The sequence below is a fragment of the Cicer arietinum genome, chromosome 4 (genome assembly GCF_000331145.2).
Source record: "Cicer arietinum cultivar CDC Frontier isolate Library 1 chromosome 4, Cicar.CDCFrontier_v2.0, whole genome shotgun sequence".
Classification (NCBI taxonomy): domain Eukaryota; kingdom Viridiplantae; phylum Streptophyta; class Magnoliopsida; order Fabales; family Fabaceae; genus Cicer; species Cicer arietinum.
In genome coordinates, this window is record NC_021163.2 from 64,082,302 (window position 1) to 64,097,014 (window position 14,713).

Here is a 14,713-nt window from a genome sequence, read left to right on the forward strand (position 1 = left end):
AACTTCACAATTGTGTGAGGTAATTATAGTGAAATTTATCAAGATAAATATTCAAATGGCTTGTTCTATATACGCTTCATGAACAGGGATGGTTTGGGAGGGTGGCAGGGCATGGGCCTTGCCCCTCCCTCCCGTTATTTCAATTCATATTATATACACACATCCCTTAAATATAAATACTATACAATATTATTATTATTATTATTATTATTATTATTATTATTATTATATAGAATAATATAAATATTATACAATAATATATATATATATATATATATATATATATATATATATCATAGATTAAATATATTTTTAGTCATTTTAAAATTTAAAATTACATTATTTTAAATTTAGTTCCTTAAATAACTTTATTTATTTTTAGTCTCTATTTCGCTTTTCATAGAGACTATTTTGAGATACTCAGTGTCAATTTTTATAAAGTTTTCAAAATTATAGATTAACAGTATAAATTTTCTTTTAAAAATTAAACTTTAATGATTATAAAGACTAAATTCATATTTAACTTTAACTATTATTTTCTACGCTAAAAAACTACAATTATTCATTAATTTAGAAGTTCCCCATGAATGATTAAACTTTTTGTGGCCCATGTATAAACATAATTCTGAATCCGTCTCTTATCATAAACTTCAATCTAAACGTTGTAATAAAGAAAAAAGAGGATCCCTCCTCTTCCTTCAGTTACTTGTATATGAGCATTATTATTTTTACACATTGTAAATGATATAGTTTGTGTTTATTTTTTACGTTCAATTTGCCTTTTATCTTTCTACAAATTACACACAAAAGTTAAAGGACACGATAATTGTACTTGACATAGTTTTATTTTTATTTTTTCACGTTTTGCATCAACACTTTGTATGTGTATTGTCCAGATTTCTTTTTAATATTCTAGTTTAGTCTTGTCAAAATATTAATATATTATAGTTTAGTATATTCAATGGTTCTTGTCACAAAATGAGTTAGACTTTTATATAATCCTTTTTTTACCAAAGACTTTTACATATATGTTTTGTTGATATTCCTTTTGTCGTACTTAGACGATTGATTCAATCGACCAAGATTTATAGTAAATTAATATTTAAAAATTATATAAAATTTTAATAATATTAATTTAAAAATTATATAAAATTTTAATAATTATCAATGATATTTTATGATGTAAAAATTTACAATAACTTTTGTCTCTATAATATCAATCCACAATCGATCACTTTACCTTATAAGTTGACGAATAGGCATAATGAATTATCTGTTTTTTTTTTGGAGTTAACATATTGAATTATATTTGGTTGTTATGTCATATTCATGAAGTACACAAAAAGACATTTGATACCAAAAAATCGCTTTCGATGGCCACCACTTTCATGTCAACCATTAGATGTCGTTGTCAATTGAGTACATTTTTCTCTAATTATTAGAAATCCAATAATTAAGATGATTTTTATATAAATTTATACATTATAATAAAGCAAGCCAATTAAAAAAATAAAAGGAATGAATTAAAAATAAAAAGTTTTTTTTGTAACAAAAGCATAAAACTTCTGTTACATCACGATTTTTGTCCACGATACAATTTAATGGTTAATTAAAAAATTAAAAATAAAATACAATACACCACGACTTACAGTTTTTTCATGTATCCGGTTACACGTGTCAACAAACTAGAGTGTTAAAAAAATATAAGTTTCTATTAATAGAAATAATACGTGTTTATTCTTGAGAAGTCGTACTTTTCATCAATTATAAGAAAGTAGTTTTTAAGTTAAGTTATAATTAGATTTTTTTTAATTTTTTTATTTTAAATTATTTTTTTTAAATCAACTTATTTTTTTTAATATCAATAAAATAAAATTTATAAAATTTGATATATATATATATATAAACTAATATAATAATTTATTTATTAAAATCGTTGTTTCCGTGCGACGTACGAGTTACGAACTAGTATATTTAATGACGGTTAACTTGACAAATACTATATTTAATTGTTACCATCTTCAATGTAAATTAGTAAATCAATGACTCTCAAATCTCAGCTTCTCCCTCTTAAAAAAAATATCAGTTTCTCCTTGTCAAAAAAATAAATCTATGTTGCACAAATTTGTTTTATTTTATTTAAAAAATTACAAATAGTATATATTTTATTTTTAAAAAAAAATTCCCAACGCGAACGTGAATCGTTCATGTTCCAGCATCTGCAGAAAATATATTATTCGATTGTTCTGTTTGAACCAATGCCAAACAACATAACAATGGAAAATTGTTTATATGAATAACAAAAAGCTTGTAATTAGAAAAAGAAAATGGAGTCCGAACTCCAAGAAATAAATCTAAAACCGCCAAAACAACCCGACCCGATTCCCGACGACCGTCCTCTCCTCAAATCCGTTACAACAATCTTCGCCTCCGACACCGACGAACTCGAGAAGAAATTCGCCGCATACGTCAGGCGCGATGTTTACGGAACAATGGGACGCGGCGAGTTACCGACGAAGGAGAAGGTTTTGCTCGGTGTTGCGCTTGTGACGCTTGTTCCGGTGAGGGTGGTTGCGGCAATGACGATATTGTTGTTGTATTATTTGATTTGTAAGTTTTGTACGCTTTGTTCTGTTCCGAATCGTGAAGATGAACAAGAAGATTACGCGCATATGGTTGGATGGAGAAGGATCGTTGTTGTTCAGTGTGGGAAAGCTCTTGCTAGGCTTATGCTTTTTATTTTAGGGTTTTATTGGATCAGACACTCGTATCGTGTAGAAAACCCTACCTCCAATGAGGTACTTTGTTGTAAACATCATCATAATTGTGTTTAATATTTTGCTCAATTTGCTTTGAAATTTTTAAATGTTATTATGCTTTTAAGAATTGAAAATATAATATGCTTGAAGTTTATCAAGAACATGTTTGAACCACGGCGGGTAGATGATTAACGTGCAAATCCAAATTTGATGTTTTGTGCATGTTTAGCTTCATTTTTGGATTAGACGAAATTGATTCTAGAGATGTTCGAATTGATATTGACATGTTTGGATGATCTCAAGTAGAATTGATTATAACTTACTAGTAAGCTAGAATTTATTGTTTTTGTCTCTAAAATTGTTTTTTGCCCTGCTATTTATTGCTCGACACTTGAGCTCGCTTTTATATCCAAACATAAATCACATTACATTCCACTAACTTGTAACTTGAATCAATTTATTCATAATCAATTTTTGTCATATCAAAGCTAAACACAAATAGCTTCATGCTCACTGGAAGGTCACATGGTGGAAAAATGTCTTTTGTGTCTGTTGCATTGCAAGTGTATTAATAAGATGAAGATCTTTTGCGTGTTTGTATTATTTTTTTTTATATATTTACTTTCCCTTCATTTGATTCTCTGTACATATTGTGCTGCCAAAGTAATTTAGAGAAACTTTTCCCCATTTTGGTCATCTTTCTTGAAGGTGCAAAGGGAAGGTTTTTGCGCATCTAATTAAATAGATAGATAGATAGATAACTTTGTTTGTTGCTGTCTCATTTATTTAATTTCTACAAAAGGGCAAAAAAAGTTTTTTTGTGTTGGTATTTGGTTTTACTGCTGCTTATTTTATGTGTTCATTCCTTTTCAATGCAAGAAGGAAAACAAAGTCAAGCCTGAAGAGATGGGAAGACCCGGTGTAATAATATCTAATCATGTATCATACTTGGATATTTTGTATCACACGTCTTGCTCATTTCCAAGTTTCGTTGCTAAGGTTTGTGATGCTGTGACGAGTTTTTCCCACAGTCCTGCAGTTTATCTTCAAAGCATGTTTCATTATCAACCTTTAGTTTTTTTTACTGACGCTTTTCTTTCATCTCCTGTGCTTCATTTCAACATTGGATCTCGTTGATGAAGAGATCAGTGGCTAAACTTCCTCTAGTTGGTCTCATCAGGTTTGTTCTCCTACGTGTTATTGGTTCAAATACGGGTTGTATTTTCTTTATATGCAAGATTATTTGGAGTATATTGCTTACACATTATGGCTTGTTTTGCAACAGTAAGTGTCTTGGTTGTATCTACGTTCAGCGGGAGTCAAAGACATCAGACTTCAAGGGTGTTTCAGGTGCATAGATTATTGGTGTGTGTGCACTTTCTAATCATTCTGAAAATGTGTGCAAATCAAATGAAGCAAGTTCTTTGTTTCTATTCAATGAGAAGATAATATTGAGAGACATGTTGAATAACCCGTATATTTCAACTACACAGTAGAAGTTTTTTATATAGACTATGAGTAATAAATACACATAATGATAGGAATAATTATAAGATTTTATTTATTTACATAATGTTATTTTATTTCAAACACTCCCCTCAAACTGAAACATATAAGTCAAATGCACCAAGTTTGCTACATATATAACTAATTCTAGGACCTCACAATGACCTTGTAAAAACATTTGTCAATTGATAATTGGAATTGACAAAGCTAGTGATGATGTCGCCCTATTCGATCTTTTCTCTAACAAAATGATAGTCTATCTCAATATGCTTGGTTCTGACATAAAAAATAGGATTTGAGGTGATGTCCAATGCAACTTGATTATCACTTATTAGTGTCATTGGGATGACCTCTTCAAATTGAAGTTCTTTTAGTAATTGTTTCAACCAGATGAACTCACATGTTCCTAGTGCCATGGACCTATATTCTGCCTCAACGTTGGATCTTGCAACAACATTTTGTTTCTTATTCTTTCAAGATATTAAATTTCCTCCAACAAGTACACAATACCCATAAGTAGACCGTCTATCAATGGGCGAGTCTGTCTAATCAACATTTGAGTATATCCTCTATCTTTATAAATGAAACCTTTTTCAGGAGCACTTTTGATGTATTTAAGGATCCGGATTACAACATCCATATGTTCTTGGCAAAAATAATTTAAGAATTGACTTACCACACTAACAACGAATGAGATGTCAGGATGTATTTCTGTGAGATAGTTTAATTTTCCAACCTATCTCCTATATCTTAATTTGATAGACACTCCCCCTGATTAAGGAGGAGTTTGACATTTGGATCAATAGGAGTATCAATTGGCTTGACATTTAATAGATCTATTTCTTCAAGAATATCCATAGCATATTTCCTTTGTGAAATTACAAGGCCATCCTTGAATTATGCTACCATAATACCCACAATATAATGGCGTTTACTGAGGTCTTTAGTCTGAAACTTATTTAAAAAATGTTTTTTCAACTGGAGTATGCTTTGTTGATCACTATCAGTTATGACAATGTCATCCACATAAACAATCAGATAAATGCATCTTTGGCTGAGTGACGATAAAATACAGAGTGATCGGCTTCACTACGAATTATATTAAATTCTTGTACTACTGTGCTGAATCTGCCAAATCAAGCTCTAGGAAAGACTATTTAAGACTATAAAGGGACCTGTATAGCCGACAAACCATGGTGGAAGGCTCCCGCTAAGCAACAAACTTTGATGGTTGCTCCATATAAACTTCCTCTTCAAGGTCACCGTCCAAAAAAGCATCTTTAATGTCAAGTTGATGGAGAGACCAATGTCGAATTGCTGTAATGGAGAAAAACAGTCTAACAGATGCCATTTTGACAATAGGTGATAAGGTATCATTGTAATCCAACCCAAAAATCTGAGTATATCCCTTAGCCACCAAACGAGCCTTAAATCGATCAATCTTACCTACTAAAGACTTCCCATGAGGTTAAGGAGCCAATTCCTAAGTACCACTGCTTTGTAGAGCACACATCTCATCAAGCATTGCTTGCCTTTACTCAGAGTGGGATTCACCTAGAGATTTAGAAATAGAAACAAAAGACAAAGAAGACAAGTAAGTGTAATGCAAGGGAGGAAGACGATGATAAAACAAATTAATATAATGAGGAGATGAATTACGTGTTATGGGAACAGAAACAGGCACAATGGATGTTGGGAGACGACGGTGTTTGTAGTGGTCGGGGAGTTTGGGGGGCAAACTCGACAGGTTCGAGAGGAACAAAAATGGGTGGAATAAGGATAACTACTTGAGGAGATTCGGGATTAATGTCCTGACGGGGGCTCAATAGCTACATGGGTCGGTTCAAAATACGATATAGACTCAAAACGTAACATCAATTGATGTAACGTATCGGTGTAGTGCATGAGAATAACAATGAATGAGAAGAGAATTTTGAGAGACATGTTGAAGAACCCGTGTGTTTCAACTATACAACGGAAGTTCTTTATATAGACTATAAGTAATAAATATAAATAATGAGAGGAATAATTACAAGGTAATCTATGTATTTACATAATGTTATTTTATTTTCAACAGTTTCTATTCTCCTTCTGTGTTGTTCGTCTCTTCCTTTTTTAGTTTATGAATTGCATGGGAGCTTTAGCATTTTGTTTGGATTTTAAATTGTTGAGGACAGTTCTCTCAATTTCCACAATGTTATAGCCGTTAATTTTTCAGTTCAAATTTGCTAGAGATTGATGGGTTGGGATTGAAGATATTTCATTTGAGTTATATTGGGTTGAATCATCTGTGAGAACCTATCATACAGTACCCCATGTGTTAACATGTGTAGCGGCGTTAGTTGTCTGTCCATCATGCATATTCATGTATCTGAGCAAGTCAAACTAGGACCTTAATACTTTGTTGAATTATGAATATTCATGTATCTGAGCAAGTCAAACTTGTGTTTAGATTTGATACCATGACCAATCTTTTCTTGGATATATATTGATCTGTAAAATGTTTGATAAAACTAAACTACGACCTTTATTCCTGCAGCTGTTGTCACTGAAAGAATTCGAGAAGCCCATCGGAATACATCTGCTCCAGTTATGATGTTATTTCCAGGTTATCACCCTTTAGTTTTTTTCTTGGAGCTGGGATAAAATCGTCCTATTAATTTTTTTTACTTGGTATACATGTCACTTGCTTTTTAGTCCATACCTTAAATATCTTCGAATTTGTGAACATTTTCTGTTTTCTAAGTGTGTAAAGTATTTGGTGCATATGGGAGCACTAGCTTGTCATATTATGTTCTAGTCAATATTTATCTATTTGCTTAATGTATAATTCCTTTTATTTATTAAATTTAGTAATTAGTACCTGTCTCAGTATTTTATCATAAGTGTGCTGCTGGAATATCTTAATTTTTCATGATTATTTGTGTTCTTCTAAGTTCTAATCATGTTACTCAATAAGGTTGTGTATTTTACAGAAGGGACAACCACAAATGGAGAATATCTCCTTCCATTCAAGAGTGGTGGTTTTTTGGCAAATGCACCAGTACTTCCAGTAATATTAAATTACCATTACCAGAGATTTAGTCCTGCCTGGGATTCCATATCCGGGGTAAGTCATTTGCCTAGCATTAATAGAGTTTCCTATTTTTACTAATCGAGTGCTTGATTCTAATGTGGCGAAAATGATTTTAAATGATTTTTGCAAAGTGAATCGTATACAAAGTGATTCATGTATGGATATATCCATGTAAAAGTGAGTTGAACATTAAATTTGAGGCTAATAATCATGTTTAGAGACAAAAGCTCGAAATCAAAGCTTTATGTTAGAATCAATTATAAATTCCACACAATAATACTCGAGAATACCTAAATATGCCAAATCAATTTTATGCTTCTAATATCATTTGTCTTTCACAAAAGTGAATCTACACAGGATATGAATGTTGTAAAGAGCTATTTTATTACCGAATATCCGAGTTGCTGCTGTTTTATGTTGGTACATATGTATTATAACTTGCAAGTCTTAACTCAGGAGGTTTGCCTCATGTGAAAAGTTACCTACTGCCTAAATGCTTTTCTTATTGAATTTAATCTCACATTTAATTTCACGCGGTAGCTAGAATGGTCTGTCGGAAGTGCAGATGACTGAGTCAGCTAAATTTGAACAAATCGCTATTGCTCTGCAATACGCTATTTAGTATAAAGTATTTTCCAAATAGCTGCTAATGCAGTACTATAATACTACAGTGTTGCGGAATTTGAACAAACTGCTATTTTCCACGATCCGCTATTGATAACACTGAATTGTTGTTTGTTCGGGACAGATAGAGACCAACTTTTGCGCTTTAAAACTTAAAAAGTATGCTGTGCTAATTGTCTAGTAGATACATACTTTTCTTGTTTGCAGTCGCGTTTGTTTTAGCTAATAAATGTTCTTATTGTTCTTATATCTGATCTTGTTGATAATTTGATTTTCAGTCTTTCCCTTAACAGCATTTTTTGTTGTCGAAAGTTTAATATACATGCATTTGGCAGGTGCGCCATGTAATTTTTCTTCTCTGTCAGTTTGTAAATTATATGGAGGTGACAGAGTTACCTACGTACTATCCCTCACAGCAGGAGAAGGATAACCCCAAATTATATGCAAATAATGTTAGAACGTTGATGGCTAGTGAGGTAAATGAACTCCCTTTAATAATTAATAATATGCACTGTGAATACTGAAAACTACTGTTAGGATATTGAAACTACATCCTAGAAGCTTTTAACCACAAGTAGTTATACAGGATAGGTGTGTTTTTCTATTCTATTAATGGAATCAGTCTTGGTAACGGAGGAAAGACCTCTGTATTTTCCCTTGGTATAGTAAGGCCCCAACGGAGGAAAGCTTGGCAATAACTTCTTATCTTGAGGAAGCCTTCATCTTATGTATTCGCTATTTGTGTTTTCTTGTAGTACAAGGGGCAGTAGAATTGAAAATGGACTTCTGATAGAAGCTGATGGTTTAAAATAGTGTGGCAATGTTTCTATGTTTTGCTTGCAGGGTAATATGATACTCTCAGATATTGGGCTAGCTGAGAAACGAATATATCAAGCTGCTCTTAATGGTAAAAAATTATATAAACTTTTCTTACAAGTCTGTTCACTTCTAACCCAAATCTCAAACATTTTTTTCAACAATCTGTAACTATCTGTTAACATCTGCGGAATATAGCTACAAGGTTGCTTGTTTAAAGACTTTGAAGTTATCAGATTTACTAATTAAAATTCTTAGGTTTATAGTAAATTTATATACTAACTACTAGCAGTATCATATCAAATTGTGAACGCTTGAGATAAATACCCTAACTCCTTTTGAAGGCCATGTCCACGTAAACTTATATCTGAATCATTTATTACATTTTCCTGCAGGTTTGTTTTCCCAATGCTAATTTGTATTCTGGTTCATAATGCTATTATGTCCAGAAAGAAAGTTAACATAGAAAATTCTGCGCTGAGCAAGATTCATATTTGAACTGTATTCTATCGTGGATCCTTATTTTGTAGCGTCAATGTCGTTCAGCATAGAGACCTTCTGGTACTAATTTTTGGTTGATCCTCTCAAGTATTAGGTGGTTTACAGTATAATCGCTGATTCTGATTATTCTTTTATTGATTAGGGAGATTTAGGCTCCAAGTTTTTTAACCTAGTAATCTTGACAAGAGGATGCTTTATATCATATATTAGGAATTTAAATATTTAGGAGGAGCACAGAGAAGTACGTAAATATGTAAAATATTAACTTTGATTTCCTGAATTTTACCGTTTCAGCTAGTTAGAGTTTTTTATAAGAACCTACTGAATTAAAAAAAATGGTTGAAGAGCTGAGAAACACAAGAAGTTCTCACAAGAAGATTTAAGTAGAAGGTTGAGTTCAAATTCGAGAAACTAATAAATTCTATTAATTTGCTAGCATTTGCTTATAAAAGAATGACATTTGTACAATATTAAGCAAATACATGTGAACATCTTTGTAATCTAGGACACAGTAGGTTCGAACTGTACAATTGAAATACTTGATTTAACAGTTTGACAAAAGTATTTCAAATGAAAAAGGTTAAATTACATCTGTGGTCCCTTAACTTAATTTCAGGTAACGTTTTAGTCCTTTATCTTTTTTTTTTTCTCCCGATTTAGTCCTTTATTCCTAACAATATCAAATAAAGTATGAAAATATGAGTTTATTTGAAGATTTGCGTTACGAATTTGATGAAATTTGTATTATATTGAAGAATATAATTAATTTTATGAGTTTTGATTGAATTTTGTTTTGAATTTTTGTATTAAAAAGAATAATATTGTTGAAATTTTAAAACATAAAATATCAAATTGTCACTTAAAATATTAAATTGTCACTTAAAACGTTACCTTAATTTGTTATTAAAATATCAATCGAAGCTACTAAAATAAAGTCGGCGAAGATTTTTTTAAGGAGAAAGTTGGTGAACTTTTGATTAAATAGCCCTTGGATTGTTTGCTATAAATTTGGGAATTTTAAAAGGCATGATAGGGGGCCGTTTGTTATTGATTTTTAAAACAGTGATTGTGATATTCAATGTGTTTGTTTCGGCTTAAATAAAAATAATTTTTAATTTAAAAAATTTAGAAATTTGTTTGAAAATAAATGTTATTTTTGTTTATTTATTATTATAAGAATATTTTTTTTAAATTAATCTGTTTATATACAATTTTATAAAATTGAATTTTTAAACTATAAAATCATCAAAAGTTAACTATAAAGTCAAAGTTACCTATAAAGTTAACTTTTCTCTTTTCTAAAATCACCATAAACATGTTTTCATAGTTTGATTATCCATAATATATGTTAAAGTACTAATCAAAAAACAATAAATAAATCAACAAAATAAAAATAAATTTGTATGAACATATGAACAAGGAAAGATAAAATTGATTGAGGATAATTTTAAATTTTAAAAAAGATAAGAGTAATTATATTATTTTCTCACATCGAAAAATAAATTTCGTGTTTTTAAATTGTAACATTTTTCTCTCTCATTTATAGTAAAGTCAATATAAACTATTATTTTTAGCTTTTCATTCTTAACTATAAAATGATTTTTTTAACAAATTAATTTTTAATTTAAAAAAATAAAATTTTCCATGAAAAAAATACTCATCAACTATTTTAAAAAGCAAAAGCTGTTCTGGGTTGCTTTAGTAAAAATCATTTTTTTGGAAAAATTATCATTAAGAACATGAATTTTCTAAACACATTAATTTCTCTCTTTTCTAAAATTACCATAAACATGTTCTCATAGTTTGATTATCCATAATGTATGTTAAGTACTAATCAAAAAACAATAAATAAATCAACAAAACAAAAATAAATTTGTATGAACATATGAACAAGGAGTTAAGTACTAATCAAAAAACAATAAATAAATCAACAAAACAAAAATAAATTTGTATGAACATATGAACAAGGAAAGATAAAATTGATGGAGGATAATTTTGAATTTTAAAAAAGATAAGAGTAATTACATCATTTTCTCACATCGGAAAGTAAGTTTCGTGTTTTTAAATTGCAACATTTTTCTCTCTCATCTATAGCAAAGTCAATTGTGATAAACTATTATTTTTTGCTTTTCATTCTTAACCATAAAATGATTTTTTTAACAAAATAATTTTTAATTTAAAAAAAAAAATTCATGAAAAAAGACTCATCAACTACTTCAAAAAGCAAAAGCTGTTTTGGGTGTCTGTTTTAGTAAAAATCATTTTTTTAAAAAATTTAATAAAAAAATTAAATTTTTTGGAAAATTAATAAAAATTACTTTTTTCAAATAATTTTTAGACTTTTTTTACAAAACAACCCTAACAAACCGACTCAATGTTATCTGAAATGCTATAAAGATTTTGAGAAGAAAACAAAAGGCTAAATTGCAGTTTTGATCCCTTATTTAGTTGAATCATGAAAATAGTCTCCTTATTTTATTTATCCTCAGTTTTAGTCTATTAAACAGAATTTTAGTCAAAAACTTGATGAAATGTTATTTTTTTAAATCACACCATACTATTTATGATTATAGAATTCAGGTACAATTGTTGCACCACGAGATATTGAGTCATGGTGTGGCTTAAATAAACGTAAAAAATATACTAGTTTTATGTAAAAAAAAAAGCAATATAAGAATAAAATTGCAACAAAAAATGAATTAAACTTATTCAAAAAATTATTAACCATTCAAAATCACATTAGTACTATTTTTAGATGCAAATTGATACTATTTGATAGAACAAACCACCAACGTCAGCAAACAAATTACAATCAATAATATAAGAGAAAAGGATAATTTTAACAGGAGAAAATAATAATAATAATAATAATAATAATAATAATAATAATAATAATAATAATAATAATAATAATAAATAATAATAATAATAATAATAATAATAATAAATAATAATAATAATAATAAATGGATTCGAAGTTATGCGACAAAACACAATCTACTTACAAAAGACTAGCACAGACAAGAGATGCTACATTACCTTAAAAAAAGGACAAGAGATGGTGGTACAAACAACAATCAAAGTGCCTTTTAGCTTTTCAAAGTACAAACAAAGTTACCTTTCTTTGAAGGAACGATTAATAGACTTGCTCAATTCCCATGATGGCCACTTTGATGACAAACAACCTCTTAAAGGTGATTGTAGAAACAGTGAAGATTTGGATAGCTGCTTTTGACGCATTGAAATTGAGGACAATGAATTGAATGCACTTTTTAGCCTTCTCTTTTCACTATCATGAACCTCATAATTAGGATCATGTCCCACAGCCGAAATTCTTAGTGCTTCGGGAAGAATGCAGTTGCAAATTGAACCTGTCACAAGGTGTCGATACTAATTATTGATGATATATATATATATATATATATTTGGAATGTGGATCATACTAGTTTTCTTGCCAATGTTAAAAATAAAATTAGCATTAACATTCCTCATTTGTGAGTATCAACATCATAGCAATTTAGATAAATGTGAAAGGTAACCTCAAGGCACTAAGAAACCAAAGAATAAAGAAATAAAGATATTACGAAAAAAGAGTCTTGTTTAGATAAACAAATTATATATTCATCTATAGCATGAATGTTTATCACATTAGTGCTTATAGTTATTGCTTGTATATCAAGTTATTTTTATATAAACTATACACACTTTTATAAGTTATCCTATAGAGTTTATAGAAATAAGCTAAAACCAGCTTATGAACATGTTATAAATTGTTTCCATAAGCTCTTTTAAGTAGTCTCACGAGTACTGATGTTGGTAGATAAGTTTAAATAAGTCAACCCAAAACAATTAAAGCTTGTTAGAGCTCTCAATGATTCAATTAAATTTTCTTATTCAAGTTATGGAGAACAATGATAAACTTTACAAATTCAACTATGCCATTACAACATCTTTCTTTACCTATTCATACATACAGGAATGGTTGTTATTTTTTTTCTCTACATTAAAGCTGTTATATGGGTAACATAACAACCACTAACTAACAATGTAGTAACCTCTAGCCATCTAGCTTTAGCCCAATCTCAATCTAAATCTGTTTGCAAGGGGAAGGACAAGAAACTTAGGAATGGCACAAACATGAAAACACACGCAAAAGAATATCCTAAGCGCGAGAGATGTTTCAACAAAATGATTTTCTCTCCATCCAAACACACCAAAAAAGTCAACTACTAACAAGATGAGTAAAATACCTAGCCTGGCAAGCCGATTTACCCAAGTTGGAATTGATTTCCCTGTCAGCTTATAGCATATGTCTTTGCAGAAGTGATTGCAGTTCTTAGCAATTAAGTGATATGTATCACCGTTGTAGTTTGCCGACTCGCATTCCATGAATTCTCTAACCTCAACAGGATCCAAAGATGTAGTTCCGATGAATATCGACTTCCTGAACTTGAAGCCTGGACATTGTCGAGGTTCAACCTCAAAAACACCGCTTGTTGGGTAGTCATGAGCTCCAAATGCATATTCTACACCATGAACTGTAAAATACAGGTAAAGGTTCATCAGATATAAGAAGCACTCATTGAAAACTCAAGCTACATTGAGAAGCCAAGAGGTACAAAAATATTACCTCCCTTTGGTTTCTATACAAGTTAAGATTAGTTGCATTGAAAATTTAAATCACCACTTGAAAACAATGAAGATCATAGTTGCATCAAAAATTCAAATACACCATACAGTAGTTACAAATTAGAGTTTTTCAATGCTCAGAAGTACTTTTCCAGTTTCTTTAATCAAAACGCCCTCAAGTTATCGATGAAAGAATTTAAATGAAAAGAAAAAGATGCAAAGCAATAACACAATCTGCAAGCAGATACTGCTAGATTAGATATTTATAGAAGGGAAAAGGTTGAATGATAATCATAAACAAAATTCTTTATTAATTTCATTTTCCAGTCACGAAATAATATAGACATTAGACAAGGTATGACCTAGTAAAACATTGTAAAGTTGAAATGAAGGTGTACCACATAACTCTAGTTTTAAAGCTTAGGTCTCCTTCCTAGTTAAATCAAAGTATGTTATTTTATACTCCTCCAACACAAAGGTTTAGCATTAATAGATTTGAGAAAAAAGCATGGTTAGTTGAAGTCATGTTCCAAGATATAGAAGCAGAACATGATCATAGTTCAAGACATTAGAGCCTAAACTATACCTTCTACACCGGAGTGATAGATACCGAGGCCGGCCCAATAGACATAACCATTCATGGGCGTCAAGTCATACACATTGAGATAAACTGGAGTTTTTCCAGGTGCATGGCTAGCTGAGTTGACTTTGCGAAATAATGAAAAACGAGTCACTGATTTTCCTTTTAAATGAAGAGGTGCAATAGATTTCCATCCTTTCTTAGACTTCAATTTCATCTTTC

The 14,713-nt window shown here is 30.2% G+C and overlaps 2 protein-coding genes across 4 annotated transcripts; one reads left to right on the top strand and one right to left on the bottom strand.

Annotated features, from left to right (window-relative positions):
- The first annotated feature begins 2,150 nt into the window (after positions 1–2,150).
- On the top strand, positions 2,151–9,579 carry LOC101504601 (lysophospholipid acyltransferase LPEAT1-like). 3 transcript variants are annotated; one of them, XR_012162530.1, is made up of 9 exons: positions 2,151–2,798; positions 3,639–3,758; positions 3,902–3,939; positions 4,045–4,109; positions 6,805–6,873; positions 7,241–7,374; positions 8,301–8,441; positions 8,721–8,872; positions 9,177–9,579. XR_012162530.1 is itself a non-coding variant. In XM_004499075.4 (9 exons), the coding sequence occupies exons 1-9, from the start codon at positions 2,328–2,330 to the stop codon at positions 9,194–9,196; spliced, it is 1,122 nt and encodes a 373-aa protein (XP_004499132.1). In that variant the 5' UTR covers positions 2,157–2,327; the 3' UTR covers positions 9,197–9,579. The 3 variants fall into 3 exon arrangements, 2 of the variants coding, with proteins under 2 accessions (XP_004499132.1, XP_004499133.1); XM_004499075.4 differs by having other exon boundaries at positions 2,157–2,798; positions 8,809–8,872; XM_004499076.4 differs by having other exon boundaries at positions 2,163–2,798; positions 3,642–3,758; positions 8,809–8,872.
- Positions 9,580–12,202: 2,623 nt separating this feature from the next.
- LOC101505123 (deSI-like protein At4g17486) lies at positions 12,203–14,708 on the bottom strand. The gene is made up of 3 exons (XM_004499077.4): positions 14,498–14,708; positions 13,533–13,820; positions 12,203–12,653 (listed from the first exon to the last, which is right to left on the bottom strand). The coding sequence occupies exons 1-3, from the start codon at positions 14,706–14,708 to the stop codon at positions 12,397–12,399; spliced, it is 756 nt and encodes a 251-aa protein (XP_004499134.1). The 3' UTR covers positions 12,203–12,396.
- Between the last annotated feature and the right edge of the window lie 5 nt (positions 14,709–14,713).

Bases quoted from the DNA above. Each gene is read 5' to 3' on its own strand.
- LOC101505123 (XM_004499077.4), bottom strand. From the start codon at position 14,708: ATGAAATTGAAGTCTAAGAAAGGATGGAAATCTATTGCACCTCTTCAT. The intron at 13,821-14,497 runs GTATAGTTTAGG...TGTATTTTACAG, and splicing joins CTATCACTCCGGTGTAGAAG to TTCATGGTGTAGAATATGCA. The intron at 12,654-13,532 runs GTATTTTACTCA...ACCTTGTGACAG, and splicing joins AAATCGGCTTGCCAGGCTAG to GTTCAATTTGCAACTGCATT.
- LOC101504601 (XM_004499075.4), top strand. From the start codon at position 2,328: ATGGAGTCCGAACTCCAAGAAATAAATCTAAAACCGCCAAAACAACCC. The intron at 3,759-3,901 runs GTTTGTGATGCT...TCGTTGATGAAG, and splicing joins TTCCAAGTTTCGTTGCTAAG to AGATCAGTGGCTAAACTTCC. The intron at 8,873-9,176 runs GTAAAAAATTAT...ATTTTCCTGCAG, and splicing joins ATATCAAGCTGCTCTTAATG to GTTTGTTTTCCCAATGCTAA.